The sequence below is a fragment of the Castanea sativa genome, chromosome 6 (genome assembly GCF_040712315.1).
Source record: "Castanea sativa cultivar Marrone di Chiusa Pesio chromosome 6, ASM4071231v1".
Taxonomy (NCBI): Eukaryota; Viridiplantae; Streptophyta; class Magnoliopsida; order Fagales; family Fagaceae; genus Castanea; species Castanea sativa.
Window position 1 is genome coordinate 43,688,400 of NC_134018.1, and position 18,991 is coordinate 43,707,390.

The following is an 18,991-nucleotide window of genomic DNA, read 5'->3' on the forward strand; positions in this document are numbered from 1 at the left end:
TTTACGAAACGGAATTTTTCATTAGCTCGACTTTTAGACATGCTTTTTTGGGTGCTTTCACGGCCAAATCTACCAACAAAACAATATCAAAGTAAAAAAGATTCCCCAGCTTCCCTTTATATAAGTTATATATACAAATTTGCATTATCCTATGATAAATACAAGGTGTATCAAACAACAGGCAACTTGTTTTGCCCTCCAACTCAACTATTATAAAATTCCCATTCATACACGCCAAATTGAACTTTCGTACTTTAGCTTGCATCAGCTGATGCAATCTCAAGCTCTGCCCACCAAAGTGGAGAAAGTCTTGGGTATGCTCCCTCAGGTGTTATTCCAGTTATGGCTCTCAATTTTGTACACACTTCTCTCATTGCTGGTCTCTTTTTAGGGTTAGGATGGACACAAGATTTTAGCACTTCACCAATTAGCTCTAGTTGCTCCTCTTGGAACGATGTCAAAGTTGGATCAACCATTTCTATAAACGGTTGCTCTCCTCTCAAATAGTCCGATGCCCAGTCTTCAAATGAGGGATTCTCTACTGAGTAAGGGATCTTACCAGTAATCATTTCAAACAATATCACACCAAAGCTGTAAACATTGCTTTCTGGATCAGCTGATGGTGTATGTAAATTCTTTAACCCGGCTGATTCTATCTCGGTTACAACCATGTCATTCCAGAAACTGAATTCTGATACCTTGGCTGCATAATCCTCAGTGAGACAGATAGATGAAGAGGTCAGGTTGTTGTGGGCTATAAGTGGGTTCAGCTGGTGCATATGCTCAAGGCAGTAAGCCATTCCCATTGCAATTCTGAGTCGCATTCCCCAGTCCAAGTGCTCAGCCTCTTTTACTGCAGGACCATCAAAATGAGATTACAACAAAAACAAAACACTTAGTTCAAAAATTTTAGGGTTGGCCATATGTATTCTCTATTTGCAATAGAGCGACTAAATCATAAACAATATTATAAGTGGCTGAAAGAGAAAAGGACCTAGGAATAGAGTGTGCCTCAAACTGAGCAAATAATCTTTCGACACAAATAATATTCAAAGAAGAAAGCACATAATCTTCCATTGCTTTATTATGTGGCAACCTCAACCATTCATTTAATGGTCAGGAATGAACAAAAAACAAATGAACACCCTGTCCCTTCTTATCATTACTTGTTTTAAAATATTCCCTTATTTTCTCTTCTGAATTGAGAGGTTGCTATATTGTTGGCACAGGAATACTACTTGTACTGAGAGCTCTTGGATATTTAAATTTATTGTTAGCAAATAATTCTGTTATGACTCAGACAGCTCATGAGGCTGAAACAAATCCTACTATCATTATTAGTTGAATTTGAAAACTGAGAATTTACTAGTAATTCAAGAACTCTGCAACCACGAACTTTTTTTATATTATAATAATTATTATTAATGCTAAGCTCATAAACTCTACATTCAGTAACAAAAGAACCTTATTTAGTAGTAATTCTTTTAAAAACATTAATGGGAATGTGAAATCAATTGAAGGAAAAGTAATTTGCAAGTACCTAGGACAATTTCAAATATATATATATATATATATATATATATATATATATATATATATATATATATATATGGTTTATCCGTTAAAATACCAATAATAACAAGGTATTGGGAAGGTACTTACTGTGTAAATGCTCAAAGAGTGTCCCATTTGGAGCATATTCAAAAACCATGATTCTGGTGAAAGGTTCCTCTTCCTCACAATATCCAAGAAGGTTGACAAAATTCTTGTGGTTAACTTTCGATAATGTGTCGATCTGAAACCACAACAACAGAAACAATTAAGGACACTAGGACTGCATAAAACCCACACACATTTCAATGCAATTTGTTTGTCAATTACCTTCTTCCTGAACTGTGTTTCTAAACTCTTTGACCAATCATTGGCAGATGTTGCTGCAACAGAGGCCACAGCTATTTCTACTCCACTAGACAATGTCCCTTTGTAAACTGTACCAATTGGTGAAAAACCAATTACATTACTGAAATCTTCACAAGCTGTTTCAAGCTCTGATCTCTTGAGCTTTGGCACACCTGCAGTGTAAATTCCCAGTCATATGTAAGATTATTTCAACAACACAGGTCATATTTTGGATTGAACTGACTGATTTGTGGCCTAGAAAAATTTCATTTTCAAGGATAACTTATGCACTCACATAAGGCTACAGCTCTGAAATGAGCTGTGCATGGCCATGTTGACAATTACAATTGATAAGGCAAATGTTAAACTATATGAAACACAGATGTCCAAGATTTCCCACTTTGTTTCTTCCTAGTGAGAAGAAGAATTACCAGTTACAAATGCTTTCTGAAGCTGTCCGCTTAATCCTGTGGCCCAAGGTTTAACAGTAGCAACCTTATCGCTTTTACATAGATATACACCAATGATTAAAATTATAAGGAGGGAACCCCCTATTGATCCAGCCAATATTGAAATCAGATGAGTCTTTTTTTTGGTGGCGAGAGGCAATTTATGAGGTTGGAAAGATGGTGTAGGGGAATTAGTTAGAGCAGGGTCAGTCCCTACTGGCTCTGGCACAGCTGATGGTGATGGTGATGGGGATGGGGATTGGGATGGGGATGGTGAAGAGGAAGGTGCTTCTGGTATTCTGTATAGCCTGTCTACAGGATGTACAGGGACTTTAATCTCTTGCGTCATTCTCCTGTGAACTGTGTCTTCACTTTGGGAAATACTGCTAGAAAAGATAAAAGCAAGCTTCAGATGATGCAAGTATAATGGTCAATTGTGGAACCATGTATAAAGTACCTCAAAAAAGAAAAAAGAAAATGGCCCAAAATCATCAAATGCATGGAATTGGTGTTAAAAAGTCTTTTGACCAGGAAGAGGTAAAGCCATATTTTCCGACATCAATAACTGAACTTTCTGTTTTAAAACTTGTAAACAGACAGTCATATACCGAAACATTTTACATTAAAATTTGGCATTTGCATACCATCTTTCGTGGCAAGATAATCCTTTAGCCGCATTGGAAAGCTGATTTTCATCTATTTGAGATTCAGAAAGCAGCTGAAGTTCATGAATCTCAGGAGATAAGCTACCAAGAAGCTTGTTATTGTCCACTAGGCTGCAAAGCAGGCAAGAAAAAGATTTAGCATATGCATAGGAGGAGAACAAGAGAAAGAATGAAGTTAATGAAAACTGAACAGTTTAACACAAAACCTACAGGATTGTCAGTGAAAGATTACTGCCAAGTTCAGCTGGGAGTGGTCCGCTGAAATTATTGTATCCCAAATCTAACACCTCCAACTCCTTCAGCTCCTCAATTCCTTCAGGAATAATTCCGGTAAAAGAATTATTGCGCAAAACACTGCAGGGTAATGTAAAATGATTATAATACACAGAAGAACATAAAACATAAAACTCTTAAACAGCATGGTCTAGAAATTATTACACAACTAGGTAATGAACATATAAATGCTTACATAGACTTTATGTGGACTAGCTTTGTAAGATCAGGTGGCAGTGTTCCTCCAAGACAAAGATTTTTCAAGTTCCTGCACATTGTATACGTCTAACCTTTAAAATATGATTAGAGGACACAACCAGAAAACTAACGTGCTTTAAGTACCATATGTCATGACAGCATTACTATTTAACTATATGACCATTAATTAAGCCATGGTTTTGTATGTTGAATGATATATTGCAGTATCCATGGTATTAATCAAGACATTTAGAGTTCAAAGTATTTGAGTTGTATAATCAAATCTTAACCAGCTTGAAATGGAGAGGATCCTGTTCTGCCATAACCATAGATTTCTTAATCACAAAGTCTCTTTAAATAAAAATTGATTGAAGAAGTTAGGGAGCCTTAGCCACATAACAACTTAACTAATGGCTTAAAATTTAGATAAAAACTATGAATTTCACTAGTACCCCTCCGTCTGCTTGACAAAAGTGATGCCAAGTGACAACTATAAATTAGTTGAAGCTTTAAATTCTTTCACAACCTATGAACTACAGCAAGATATAGAACCAAAACTTTGCAGGACAAGACAGTTCCTACGTCCTAGCAAAGACCGTATAAAACAATGGAAGTGCTAACGTGGAGCTTTCACCACAAAAAGAAGAGTTTTAAGATGAAATTTCTCCAAAACTGCAATAATTGCTAAAACAGCTTTCGATTTGCATCGTATATGCTGTTCTGGAAACTTTTTTTTTTTTTTTTGATATTTTGATTTTAATGCATATCCTCATTAAAGCAATTGTATTTCACTTTTTCGAATATTACCATCCTCTTTTTTATTTTAAAAAGAAATTAAAAGAAAAAAAAAAGTCAAAGCTCAATTAGAAACAATACCGATCAATTAAAGGGTATAGCAAAACTAAAGCTTTCTTGATCTATGCAAAATGGAACTAATTCTGACATTAAAACAACCAATCGTACATTTCTTGTCAATTAAAGTTCCCTTATAACTAAAAAAAAGTTTTGAGCAACCAACAGAAGATAAAACAATAAAATTCCTTCACTCTTTTGCGCAAACGAAAAAAAAGAAAAGCAAAGAAATTTACTCACAAGACCACAACTTTTCCATCTGAGCACTCAACCCCAAACCAAGAACATGGATTAATCACTCCATCTTCCTCTTTCCAATTTAACAAAGCGCCAAATGGGTCATTCACTACTCTCTCCCTTAATCTCAACAGCGCCAAACCTGCACCCAAAACACTCATTCATCATTTTCCTTCACTTTTACAAGCAACAAGAAAAAAGACCCAGATCCCAGAAACTCAAAAATCTCATACCTTCATCATTGAGACACCAACTCAAACACAAATTCTGACTCAAAAAGAAGCACATCACCATGACACCAACCACATGGCCCGGTTTCCATGTCTGGTCCATTCTTATTCAAGACAACGTATATCCAATCACGAACACCACAACTTTGATCATAGGAGTTTGATCAATCGGAGCAGAACAGAGTTTACAACTTTTCAAAGAAACCAAAGCTTAACAATTTTAGAAGAAAAAAAAAAATAGTTCGAATATTTGAATGGATAAACATCAATACCAAAACTATGTCCTCTTATTTGTTAGCTAATTTAGACCCACTTGAGTTTTGAAAACGCGTACACTGAAAGTGTAATCTACTTATTCAACTCTCTATTTATTTGACTAAAAGTTTTTTTTTTTAATTAAAAAAAAAAAAAAAACATTGAAAGAAAAGTTTACTGGTACAGGAGTCACATGGGACTGAGTCTAATGACCAAAAGTTACGATAGGGCCGCCGAGCTGAAAATGACAACAATGTTTTGATTGTGGGGTCAAGTTGTTTTTTGTGTACGCGTTTGGTTTGTGGGAATCTGTGGAGTATAACAAGTGCCGGCGACTGACTTTTTAAAATGGCACAAACAAACACTGTCCTCTTTACTTTTGTTTTGGGTGGGAGCTATAAAAGTACCAATTAAATCAAAGTCTGTTCTAGAATTTTAATAAATGAAGTGGACTGAGTAAAACACTCACATAAATTCAGGCAGTGAGCTTCCTCGAAGTTAACATACAGTAGAGTAGTACTCTTTTTGTTTCTCTCTCTATGGATACTGTCCTCTTGTTGGCCATTCACACGATTAATACTTCAAACACGTGTGTATACACTAAATACGTGAGTATAATTTGCAGAAGAAAAAAATAGTTTTTTTTTTTTTTTCTTTTTTCAATTTCAAGGGGGAAAACAGAAATTTGAATTCAGTTGCCGTGTTGGAATTATTGGGTAGCTTATGTCAGTGGTTAGTTCGATTGAATACACTGTGACGTGGATATGTGTTTAATTTTAAATATGTGTTCGTATCTCAACATATTTAGTGAAATTGATTATTAAATACAAGTCTTTTCGAAATTATTAGTGAAATGACAACGAGTTAGTTTCTTTTTTTTTCTTTTTTCTGAGAATAGACAACAAGTGAGTTGAGTTATAAGATTCTAAGAAAAAAAATTAATATAAAATAATTGAATCTAAATTTATAGACCAGTCATTTTATGATGAGAGTCAAGTAGCACAAGGATATTGTGGAAAAACAAAAATTTGTAATTAGGTTTGGTGGACTTAATGATTTAAAATATCTCAAAATATTGTCCTTTTAAGATATTTGGAAAAATATATTAAAAAAAATTTAATTTTTTTCAATTGTATTACAAGTGGGGAGAACAAAATTTGTATCCAGATGGCTTGTTGGAATTATCAAGAGGTAGTAATGGGTCTCTTGAGCTACAATATTCTAGAAAAATAATTAATTAATATAAATCAATTGAATCTAAATTTATTGACCGTTCATTTTATGATGGGAGTGGAGTAACACAAGGATATTGCAAAAAAAGATTTGTAATTAGGTTTGTAGACTTATTGATTTGAAATATCTCATAATATTTGTGAGGTTCCGAGGACCCAAGAACCCGAAGACCCGAGGAAAGGAAGGTCGACATACATTAAGCAAGATGAAGTAAAGGAGTGAGGGAATTTACCCGGTGATGCCCGAAGATGAAGTGGCATGGGCGCTGGTTACATAAGGGACATGTTGCAAATATCGGAATGTGGCAAGCTAATTTAGAAGGTTGCATTAAATGCCCGGCAACAATCATTCTGGCCGCATTAATTAGAAAGTACCAACTCAATCCGTTGCATTAATGTAGATAAGACCTGAACAGTGCGGAACGCAAAATTAAAACTTTGCTCCATTATCGACAGACAGATGTCAGGGGAAAAGCATAGTAGATTGCAAGGTGTAAGGCTACGATGAAAGGAGCAAATGATATAAATAGGAATCAAGAAACTACAGAGGGGGACTTTTTGTTGTTGAACCCTCTCTACCAAATGTATTGTATTCGGGCCTTTAGTGAATAAATGAACAAGGAAGTCTTTAAGTTGATTTATGCATTTTTGGTCCTTACAGTATTGTCTTTTTTTTTTTTTAAGATAATGGGAAAATTTTAATAAACTTTTTCATTTTTCTTTTAAAATAATTTTATTTAAATTTAGATGACCTAGAATAGTTCAACAATCAACACGTGAAATGAAATTTTCCTCATAAAATTTAAAATTTTGAAATCAGACTAAAAAATGATAGCGGAATAAACAAAAGACTAGTAGAGGCAATGACCATCATTAACCCTTCATGAATGAGAAACAGATTGATTTTTCGGGTAAATTGATCACGTAGTTCATAAAATTCTATTCATCACTTTGAAATGTTTGGAACAGATTTTTTCGCTTTGTAAAAAAAAAAAAAAAAAATTAACTAACATCATTTCAAAATAGATAAATAGCAAATGTAAAAATTTTATGATAGAATTGTCTTAACAACTCTTAAAGGTTCTTAATCTAACCATCCACTTCTATGGTCATTGGAATACTGTTTTTTTTTTTCCAGAGACTGAGTTGATTATTTTGTGAAGATTGTTTAACACTTGTATATATTTTTGCACCAATAAATAAAAATAGAATTTTGAGTTAATTGCATTTTTTTCTTCTAGACTATCAGGTTTATCTCAATCTCTTCTTAAACTTAATTAAAATCAAACGATATCCTCCTGATTGAATGAATAATAATATGCAATCAATCAATTGCGAGGACATTTCTTGATTTTAATTTTAATTTTTTTTAGAGATAGAGATGGATCCAACGGCTTAATTAGGGGGGAAAAGTGCAATTTTTAATTTTTTTTTTTAATTATTGAATAGTCTTGACTAGGACTCCTGTTGATGGTTTTGATGTTTTTGTATGTATTGTTATGGCATTTACATTTTGTCATTTTACACTGATAGAGACTCTTTATTCGGTCACGTTAATTATTAGACACGCACAGAAGTTGTTGTTACTTAGCTTGTTAGTGTTACCCATAAACTTAAAACTGGGCTTGCTAGATTTGCGTCTTACACAAGACTTGTATGGGATAGAAAATGAGTGATTACGTGTGATATGGTTTACTCGTAAGATTTTATGGGCTGGTGATTTGTTCCATCCAGCTGTAACTTAAGAACTTTTCCGTGATTTTTACCAGGTTTTCAGAGTAAATGATTAGCAATGAATATATTAGCAACTAGTTAAAGACCTTTTATTTTTTGATAAGGAATATATTAGCAACTACTAAACCTTCCCTTGATGGTGAATAATTATTATTAGAGCAATGTTTCACTTTTGATAATAAGTCTATTAATTAAATTTAAAATTCACCGTTTATATGAAAGGAGAAGATATTATTTCCGAGTTATCAAATAATTTTCTAAGTGAATTTTATCACATCAATTGACTAAAAGAGCGAGTCTTTTCTTCTAACTTAATTTTTTTAGTTTCAAATTCTGTTATATATTCGTGGTATGAATAGGAAAGTATTTAATCTATGATGAACTATTGTCTTATTTGTCAATTTTGGAGTTAAGGATAAAAATGTCACCACCACAATACTTAGTCTTTTGCTAGCTAGAGAAATAAAAATAAAGACTTAAAAGAAGACCAAGTAATTTTTATTTCAGGTCACTCATAAAGCAAACAAAGCTAGGTATTGATAGTCAACAGTATAACGTATTGTAATGGCAATGTTTGTAAAAGTATACGATGCCAATAAGATAGATTGTCTATTTCTAATTAAACTATTTAATTCTTTTTTTTAATCATTATAGAATTTTAGTCAATGATGGACGCTTCTGATTAATGTGTTCTTTATTATCAGACCAAGATTTTTTTTTAATACAAGATAGAATTTTTACTATAGTCTAATCTAAGTGTATATGTGTGTGAAACTCTCTCCTAGAGACCTAAATCTCAACTCTTGCTCCTCACACCCCACAAGCATTTATATTTGTAGAATGATCACTGCACCAAAGGTGCACGGTGGTATCAGACCAAGATCTTAATCAGCTTTTGATGTAAGCGAAAATTAAATCTCAAATTTTTATTTAACCATAAAAAACTTTACCAATTCAACTATAGTTGAAACTCACTTAATCTTTACCTCAAAAAATCAGGATATTCTAACCTCTATAGATTAAAGGAATCCCCTGCAAAAGGCCAAGGCTCTCCAATGACGGCCATTACTATTATTCATCATCTCAAAATTAAATTGTTTCATAAGGCTTATGGGCGTGGACCTTGGAATAATCTAATATTTTTGGGGAATTATTCTAATCATCTTGAATTGATTGCAGAATTTTTTTGTGAGAAATGTTACCGACCTAATCATCTTGTTAGCCACGTGGTTCTTGCCTATTCCGCACTGTAGGAGAGGGAGGTTTACCTGCTCTGGTTTCTAGTCATTAGAAAAAACTTATATATATATAATTGGGTGCCTTGTAATGACTTTGTTTGCTCTACTTTTTAGTGACGTGTTTTTTTGGTTGATAAACAATGGCATTCAGACCTATTTCGAGTATTTAATTATTCTTTTAAATATGTACCGTCATTTTATCTCACACACATTGAGTTGTTACATGGAAAAATTCTATAGGAGTGGCCCTTAGATAATGACGTTGTTTGTTATCTTTTATAATAATAATTAGAGTTCAAATTCCTCTCCTCTATTATCGAAATTATCAAAATTAAAAAATATTATAAAAATATAGTGGACATGAAGTTATAAAAGTAAATAAATATATAAAAAGTCAGTATTAAAGAATTTTTTTTTTTTTGACAATTCAAGATATGACAAACGTGGGGGGTAAAAATTCCTAAATAAGCATTTGGGTTTTGGGCCTGATTGGTTGGTACTAGTTTGTTTTTTATCATGGCCTCCAAGCCCACAAGTCAGTCTGCACTGTAAAAGTCTGAGGTGTAGTCCGAGGAGGAATGTATTATTGAACAGGCCTGGCGATGACCCTGGGACTTGCTAAACGGGTTAAAAGCAAAATTCTGGAAAAACTGATGGGTAAGAGGGTGATCTAAGCACCCTCTAGAAGCAAGAAATATCTAAGGAAAATGCTGCTACCTCCACATTAAAGACCCTGCATCTACCTCCCTAGCCGCATTAATGGGGAAGTGACTTATGAATAGTAAGATTCAGCCTCTCTGCTATTATTTGAAGACTTTAAGAAGATGGTAGATGAGACAAGTATCTAAGGGGAAGGTTTGTATGACACGTAGATGAACCAGTGAAGGGAAAGTATATAAGGAAACTAGAAAGGATCGAGAGGAGGACGACACTTTCTGCTGGTAGAAAAAAGGAACCAAGAGTTGTAAATTTTGGCATAGAAAGAGAATACATATATACAAATCGTCCTCGGGTTATGTCTGAGAAGGTTTTTTTGTTGTATTTGTTCACCATTTGCATAGATTGTGGCACTCTAGCCTGCTAATCAAACTTCCAACACCCCGAACCTAGATTTCAAATCCATACTCTACAAATCTTATTGCATAAGGCTCATTGGGCCTGAGCCTAACACTTGTTTTTGGGTTCGGGTACAATTGTGCACTTACAACAAAGTTACATCTAATATAACTTTTTATTAATATTACATCGTTCAATAATTTTTTTAATGAATTAATAAATTCAAAATGCTATTGTTATGTACAAATTTTTATTGTCCTTGAAAAATATATCAAAATTCATGTTGATAAGATATTATTTATGTGGGGAGTAAAAAGACCTTGATAGGAATATGGGCCGTTGGGTCTTGCTAAGGAAGGCCGACCTGCTCTTGAGTTTAGGGCTTGTTAGTACTTCGGGTCGGCCCATACGCCGAGGATCCGAGGATCCAGCCGAGAATGTTTTTCCCCTCGGACTGACACCGAAGAACCCGGGACTTCATGGTAAAGGTTAGGGAATGACATGGTCAAGACCAATGGTTAGAGGGAGTGAACTCTTGAATGTCCTATAAGCACCGATGTTGGAGAAATATCAAAGATAAAGGCTGCTACCTCCACATTAAAGACCCTGCACCAACCACCCTGGCCGCATTAATGGGGAAGTGACACTTGAATAGTGGAAGGGAAACTTCTAGTTACTGTTCAAAGGCACTAAGAAAAGAAATATCTAGGCTAAGGGAGGAGTTGGGGCAACACGTGTATAAAGTATTAAGAAGAGAAGTATTTAAAGAGAGACCTGGAACAGAAACAGGGACGGACTCTTTTGTAATCAAAAAAGAAACAGAAACAGAAAGAAAGAGATAATATAAGAACAACCCTTGGCTTACGTCCGAGGAGGTTGATTCATAACGTTCATTGTTGTTTCCAAGTATTACTAGTTTTTGGCTTGTCATTTAATCCTTACATACTTCTAACCTGGGTTTCAAGCCCACACTCTACAAATTCATATTGTTTAAGGCTCATTGGGCCTGAGCCCATAACTGTTCTTGGGTCTAGGTGCAATTGTGCACTTACAATTGGCGCCGTCTGTGGGAAGTCTAGTCTAGAAGAGGTAGGGATATTATGGCAGGCTTAGGGTCTCACCATGCAGAGTCACAAGGATCACAACCGGAAGATCATTTTGAACGTCTTGAACATCGTAGGGATCGTGAGGGAAGCGTCCATACAGAATACCCAGGGGTTAGCCATACTCATGGAGGGGGTAGCACTACCCACGATGAGGGTTCTAAATTCATGCAGAAGGAAATCAGTCGTTTGAAGAGGAAGTTACGACGTGCTAAACGTAAGGTTTCCCCGTCCTCGTCTAGTTCTTCTTCAGAGAAGGATAGGGGAGTTGGCTACAGTTCAAAGTCATGTTCCCCCACCAGTGCAACATCCTCCGGTGAGGAGGACGACCAGCCAACCCGCAGACGTAAGAAGTTTCGTTCTAGGGGCTTAGGCAACGATACCATGAGTAGGGCGTTGCACCAACTCTCTAAATCTCCGTTTTCACGGAGGATTGAGAGGGGGAGGCTTCCCAGGAGGTTCACCCAGCCCACGTTTACCATCTATAATGGCCGGACTGATCCGGTGGAGCACGTGAGTCACTTCAACCAAAGGATGGCAGTGCACTCTCACAACGAGACTCTGATGTGTAAAGTCTTCCTTTCCAGCTTGGGACCTGTGGCTATGAGATGGTTTAACGGTCTCAAATCGGGATCTGTAGGCTCATTTGGGGAGCTAACTAGGGCATTTGCTTCGCGGTTCATTACGTGTAGCAGAGTCCCTCGGCCATTAGACTCGTTGCTATCCATGGCCATGAAGGAAGGGGAGACACTGAAAGCATACTCCGACCGATACTGGGAGATGTTTAATGAAATAGACGGCGACTTTGATGAGGTAGCGCTTAATACCTTTAAGGTGGGTCTCCCTACTGATCACGACCTAAGGAAGTCTTTGACGAAAAAGCCCGTTCGCAGCGTACGCCGTCTTATGGATCGCATTGATGAATACAAAAGGGTAGAGGAAGATCAGCAGCAGGGGAAAGGAAAGGAGAAGGTTATCCCGCAGGAGAGAAGGGATTTCAGGTCGGACAGATATCACAACAACAAGCCGAGGAGGGATTACTTCGGACAATCCGGCTCGGCAGCACCTCAGGCTGTAAATATTGTGTTCCGAGAACCAGTGCATCAGTTATTAGAAAAAGTTCGTAAAGAGCCCTTCTTCAGATGGCCCGGCAAGATGGCAGAGGACCCTGCGAGAAGAAATCAAAACCTTTTCTGTCAGTACCATCAGGATGTGGGCCACACTACCGAGAACTGTCGGACCCTGTGGAACCATCTAGAGCAGCTCGTTGGTGAGGGAAAGTTAAAGCAGCACTTGTGTCAGCCCACTGGGCAGGTCAGTCAAGTTGGTTCAAACAACCAGAGGAACAGTTCATCTCGGCCAGCATTGGGAACAATTAATGTTATCTTCGCTGCACCTGGTAGGACCGGCTCAGGTCCCACTAGGGTGATGGCGGTTTCCCATCTGCAGGCCGAAGAGATTCAAGGGCACTTTACCTGTCTTGGGTTTCTACGAGGAGGATAAAGTAGGGACTATCCAGCCCCATGACGATGCTCTTGTGGTTACCCTCAGAATAGGGAATTATGATGTTAGAAGAAGGGTGATGATAGATCAGGGCAGCGATGCAGATATCATGTACCCTGATCTATTTAAAGGGCTAAGATTGGAGTTGGAAGATCTAACCCCTTATGACTCCCCACTTATAAGCTTCGAAGGAAGGGCCGTTGTGCCGAAGGGACAGATCCGTTTACCCGTTCAATCCGGCACCGAAACGGTTGAGGTAGATTTCATTGTGGTTGACGCGTACTCTCCATATACAGCCATCCTCGCCAGGCCATGGTTGCACGCCTTGGGAGCTGTCTCCTCTACCTTACATGTTAAGGTGAAATTCCCCTCGGGGGAGCATGTTGAGGAAATCCTCGGCAGCCAGGTAGTGGCTAGGCAATGCATATCGGCTGCGGTGCTTCGTCAGTCAGAAATTGAGTCATCAACCTTGCCCATCCAGGAGTCATAGCAATTAACAGCTCCGGAGGCACCTGGAGCGATGACAGGAGACGAGGCTATTTGTGAGGAGTTAGAGAAGTTTGTAATAACAGATGATCTAGAGAGGTTCTTCCAAGTTGGCATACTTTTGCCACACCAAGAGAAGATGGAGTTGTTGAAATTTCTGAAGGATAATTTAGATGTTTTTGCATGGGACCCCTATGAGGCTCCAAGCGTAGATCCGAACTTTATTTGTCATCGTTTAAACGTCAATCCTGCCATTGTTCCGAGGAGGCAGCCACCTCGGCGATCTTCCCGAGAACATTCTGAGGCTGTGAAGGAAGAGGTTCTTAAACTCAAAAGGGCGGGGGCTATCAAAGAAGTTTTCTACCCTGAATGGTTGGCTCATACTGTTGTTGTTAAAAAGAAGAACGGCAAGTGGAGAGTATGTGTAGACTTTACTGATCTGAACAAGGCCTGTCCTAAAGATTCGTTCCCAATGCCACGGATTGATCAACTGGTAGATGCCACTGTTGGACATCCTCGGATGAGTTTCTTGGACGCCTTCCAGGGTTACCACCAAATTCCCTTGGCGTTAGAGGATCAGGAGAAGACTGCTTTCATTACTCCAACCGGGAACTATCATTATAAGGTCATGCCATTTGGGTTAAAAAATGCTGGCGCTACTTACCAAAGAATGATGACCCGAATGTTTGAACAGCAACTGGGGAAAACCATAGAAGTATACGTGGATGATATGGTGGTGAAGAGCAAGACAGTACCTTCGCACATGACAGATTTGGCCGACACCTTCCAGATGTTAAGGAAGTATAAGTTGCGCCTTAACGCCTCCAACTGTTCTTTTGGCGTGGGATCTGGAAAGTTCTTGGGATATATGATTACTCATAGGGGCATAGAGGTAAACCCAGTGCAGGTTAAGGCTATTCAGAATTTGCAACCGCCTAGGAACCCAAAAGAGATTCAGAAATTGACTGGAATGGTTGCTGCGTTGAATAGATTTATTTCTCGGTCGGCTGACCGGTGCCGTCCTTTCTTTCAGTTGTTGCACAAGTGGAAAGGGTTTCAATAGACTGAGGACTGCGAGTTAGCTTTCCAACAGCTTAAGCAATATCTTTCTCGGCCACCTATTTTATCTCGCCCTGAGGTGGACGAGGTTTTATTCGCTTATCTGGCCGTGGCTATTCACGCGGTGAGCTTAGTCCTTATAAGGAATGAAAGCGGAGTACAGAGACCGATCTACTACGTTAGTAAGTCCTTGAATGAGGCCGAGATGCGCTATCTGCCCTTGGAAAAAGCACTTCTGGCTGTAGTCCACGCCACGCGCAAACTTCCCCATTATTTCCAATCTCATACTGTGGTTGTTTTAACCCAGTTGCCTCTTAAGGCTGTGTTGCGTAGTGCTGATTATTCTGGCAGGGTGGCAAAATGGGGAACCATTTTGGGAGCCTTTGATGTTAAATACAAGCCTCGCACTTCGGTGAAGGGACAGGTCCTCGCTGATTTGGTGGCAGAGTTTACTGAACCATTGTTAGAAGAAACTTCAAAAGAAGCATACATAGGTGAAAAATTAGTTGGTGTGATTACAGCCGTATCGCCCTCGGCTTGGAGAGTTTATGTGGATGGGGCTGCTAATCAAAAAGGGTCTGGTGTTGGACTTGTTCTAATGTCCCCTGAAGGAATTGTCTTTGAAAAATCTTTGAGATTGGCCTTCTCGGCTACTAACAATGAGGCCGAGTATGAAGCAGTCTTAGTAGGCATGCAAATGGTACATAAGATGGGTGGCAAGGAAATCCATGTGTTCTCAGACTCTCAGTTAGTGGTCGGCTAGGTCATGGGAACCATGGAGGCTAGAGACCCCAGAATGCAGGAATATTTGGCCCAGGTCAAACGCCAGCAGGCTGAATTTGACTCCTTTTCCTTAGCTCACGTTTCTAGGAGTGGAAACACTCATGCAGATTCCTTGGCAACGTTGGCAACATCCTCGGCTCAAGGTTTACCAAGGGTTATCCTCGTTCAGGATTTGGTAGAACCTTCTCTTGTAACTGCTAACGCACCTCGCATCCATCTAATAAGGCCTGGTCCTAGTTGGATGGATTCGATCATATCTTTTCTTAAAAATGACATTCTTCCCGAAGCCAAGGTTGAAGCAGAAAAGGTACGTCGAAAGGCGCTGCGTTTCTGGTTGTCTGAGGACCAGAAGCTATACAAACGATCCTTTTCAGGACCGTATTTGTTGTGTGTACACCCTGAATCAACAGAAGCATTACTGGAGGAATTGCATGAGGGAATTTGTGGGAGCCACACTGGGGGAAGGTCCTTAGCCCATAGAGCCCTGACTCAGGGTTATTGGTGGCCTAATATGCAGAGGGAGGCTCAGGATTATGCCAAAACATGTGATCAATGTCAGAGGTTCGCCCCTAATATCCACCAACCTGGAGGGGTTCTTAACCCTCTCTCCAGCCCTTGGCCTTTCGCACAGTGGGGCTTGGACATTGTAGGGCCATTTCCGAGGGCTGCTGGCAACAAAAGATGGCTGCTCGTGGGAACAGACTACTTCACTAAATGGGTTGAAGCTGAGCCCTTAGCCAATATCCGAGATGTTGATTCAAAGAAACTTATATGGAAAAATATCGTTACTAGATTTGGTATACCACATACACTTATCTCAGACAATGGCGTTCAATTTGACAGCAACGCCTTTAGGCAATATTGTGGTGACATGGGTATCATAAATAGATATTCTACCCCAGCTTATCCTCGAGGAAATGGGCAGGCCGAGGCCGTTAACAAGGTCATAGTCAACGGGCTCAAGAAGAGGTTGGATGATGCGTAAGGTAAATGGGTAGAAGAGCTCCCTCATGTCCTGTGGACGTATCGGACCACACCGCGCAGGTCCACTGGAGAAACACCATTCTCTATGACTTATGGAGCCGAAGCGGTGATACCACTAGAATCTGGTTTTCCTACTCTAAAGACAAGTTCTTTTAGCCCAGAGAATAACCAGGGACTTCTAGAGAAAGATCTTGATTTACTTGAGGAACGGCGTGAGGCAGCTATGGTCCAATTGGCTTATTATCAGCAGAAGCTAAAACGAGGATATGATGCCCACGTGAAGCTAAGGCCACTTGCACCTGGTGATCTTGTATTAAGGAAAGTTGTAGGCACTTCTAAGAACCCAGCATGGGGTAAGCTAGGACCTAACTGGGAAGGCCCCTATTGCATTGTTTCAATAGCAGGCATAGGGTCGTATAGGCTAGCTGACCTAGACGAACGAATTGTACCACGTCCATGGAATGTAAATAATCTTAGAAGGTATTATTATTAATCAAATGAGCTTTTGTCAATTAATACTTCAAAGTTATGGCTAGCTCTGATATTTGAAGTTACTGTTCTAAAGAATCAAACAGAAACTTGGTTAAGTGCAGTCCTCGGACCACAAACCTTGTGGAAATTGATGTCTTGTCATTTGTTAAACAGAACCTTAGTTATGCCGGGTCCTCGGACCTCCTACTTTGGGAAAATTAACATTCGAAGTTACTGTTCTAAAGAATCAAACAGAAACTTGGTTAAGTGCAGTCCTCGGACCACAAACCTTGTGGAAATTGATGTCTTGTCATTTGTTAAACAGAACCTTAGTTATGCCGGGTCCTCGGACCTCCTACTTTGGGAAAATTAACATTCGAAGTTACTGTTCTAAAGAATCAAACAGAAACTTGGTTAAGTGCAGTCCTCGGACCACAAACCTTGTGGAAATTGATGTCTTGTCATTTGTTAAACAGAACCTTAGTTATGCCGGGTCCTCGGACCTCCTACTTTGGGAAAATTAACATTCGAAGTTACTGTTCTAAATTTTCACTCCGAAACTTGGTTAAGTGCAGTCCTCGGACCACAAACCTTGTGGAAATTGATGTCTTGTCATTTGTTAAACGAGAACCTTAGTTATGCGGGTCCTCGGACCTCCTACTTTGGGAAAATTAACATTCGAAGTTACTGTTCTAAAGAATCAAACAGAAACTTGGTTAAGTGCAGTCCTCGGACCACAAACCTTGTGGAAATTGATGTCTTGTCATTTGTTAAACAGAACCTTAGTTATGCCGGGTCCTCGGACCTCCTACTTTGGAAAAATTAACATTTGAAGTTACTGTTCTAAAGAATCAAACAGAAACTTGGTTAAGTGCAGTCCTCGGACCACAAACCTTGTGGAAATTGATGTCTTATCATTTGTTAAATAGAACCTTAGTTATGCCGGGTCCTCGGACCTCCTACTTTGGGAAAATTAACATTTGAAGTTACTGTTCTAAAGAATCAAACAGAAACTTGGTTAAGTGCAGTCCTCGGACCACAAACCTTGTGGAAATTGATGTCTTATCATTCGTTAAACAGAACCTTAGTTATGCCGGGTCCTCGGATCTCCTACTTTGAGAAAATTAACATTTACAGTTACAATTTTTAAGAATTAAACGAAGGATTGCTTAAGACTTATCTTCGGACTACGACTTTGATTAAAGTTAACTTCTGATTATGCCTGGGTGTTAATGCGTTGCTGGTTATTAACTTGGATCTTAAGTCTCATATCCTTAAATGTCAAGAAAATTTATGTAAGGAATGGTCCTCGGATCTTACATCTTACTAGAAACAGTGCTGTGCATTACAAGGGTTTAATCGTTATATGAGGTCTTCTATTCTTTTTAATCAAGGCATTGTTCAAATATATTAACCATGTCACCTTTTATTAAATCTTTAATAATATACGCATGATTATGTGGAAGTTATGATTGTGCAATCCTTGGAGTTAGATTTGTGTACTCTGAGAAACTTTTGATATGATTTAATGGGAAACTTTTGTAATAAGTACAAAAAGAATAAAGTAAAAACAGATACAACCCAAGTGAAAAGCAAACGAAATTGTTCTTCATTAATTAGTTGAATATACATTACATATATATAATTCAAAAATGGAAAAAGAGAGGCCCTAAGCTAAGTCCTAAGCTTTTGGAGGAGGATCTTGCTGAGAGGTACTGGTGCCCTCGGTCTTTCTCAACTCCAGCTCAAAGGGAGTCAAGACTTGCTTTCCCTTATCTGCTGTCTTAGTTGGAAGGACGTTGGGTTCAACTGTCTGGCTTAAGTCCTTCTCTGCACCCCCTCCTCCTTCCTTCTCTTTGTTGGAACCAGAAGGTTCTGTAGGATCAGGAATTTGCTGTGGGACCACCGGAGGTAGAGCAGGAAGAGTTGTCTCGGGGGTAGGAGTAGCAGCAGGAGCCTCTTCAATCTCCTGTATTTCTAGGGGAAGCCAAACGTTCTCGGACTTCCTCAGATCCGAAGATTGGGGAACTCCTGCTACGTTTAAAGCTTCCCCCCATACTTTTTGACAGTATTCGCGGCATAAAGCCGCGAACTCCTCTGTCAGCTGCTCCTCTGTGGTTGCTACCCCTTCATCGAAACTTGCCTGCTTGGCAGCTTGGAGAGAGAGTTGGAAGGAGCTGGCTTCTTTTTTCATCAATGCCAGTTCCTTCTTCAGATCCGAGTACTCCCTTTGAGCTTGGGAGAGCTCTTCATCTCTTTCACGAAGGAGCTTGCGCTGTCCTTC

At 38.8% G+C, this 18,991-nt stretch overlaps 1 protein-coding gene across 2 annotated transcripts; it reads right to left on the minus strand.

Annotated features, from left to right (window-relative positions):
- LOC142640765 (inactive receptor-like serine/threonine-protein kinase At2g40270) lies at positions 1-5,146 on the minus strand. 2 transcript variants are annotated; one of them, XM_075815018.1, is made up of 9 exons: positions 4,807-5,146; positions 4,577-4,715; positions 3,483-3,554; positions 3,224-3,367; positions 2,993-3,124; positions 2,331-2,731; positions 1,882-2,072; positions 1,663-1,795; positions 1-853 (listed from the first exon to the last, which is right to left on the minus strand). In XM_075815018.1, the coding sequence occupies exons 1-9, from the start codon at positions 4,904-4,906 to the stop codon at positions 255-257; spliced, it is 1,911 nt and encodes a 636-aa protein (XP_075671133.1). In that variant the 5' UTR covers positions 4,907-5,146; the 3' UTR covers positions 1-254. The 2 variants fall into 2 exon arrangements, with proteins under 2 accessions (XP_075671133.1, XP_075671132.1); XM_075815017.1 differs by having other exon boundaries at positions 2,331-2,734.
- Between the last annotated feature and the right edge of the window lie 13,845 nt (positions 5,147-18,991).

What these genes read in the sequence shown, in the direction of transcription:
- LOC142640765 (XM_075815017.1), bottom strand. Translation starts at nt 4,906, where the DNA reads ATGGACCAGACATGGAAACCGGGCCATGTGGTTGGTGTCATGGTGATG. An exon ending in CTAGTCCACATAAAGTCTAT is followed by an intron (nt 3,368 to 3,482) that starts GTAAGCATTTAT and finishes ATTACCCTGCAG; the next exon opens with TGTTTTGCGCAATAATTCTT. An exon ending in ACTCTTTGAGCATTTACACA is followed by an intron (nt 854 to 1,662) that starts GTAAGTACCTTC and finishes ATGGTCCTGCAG; the next exon opens with TAAAAGAGGCTGAGCACTTG.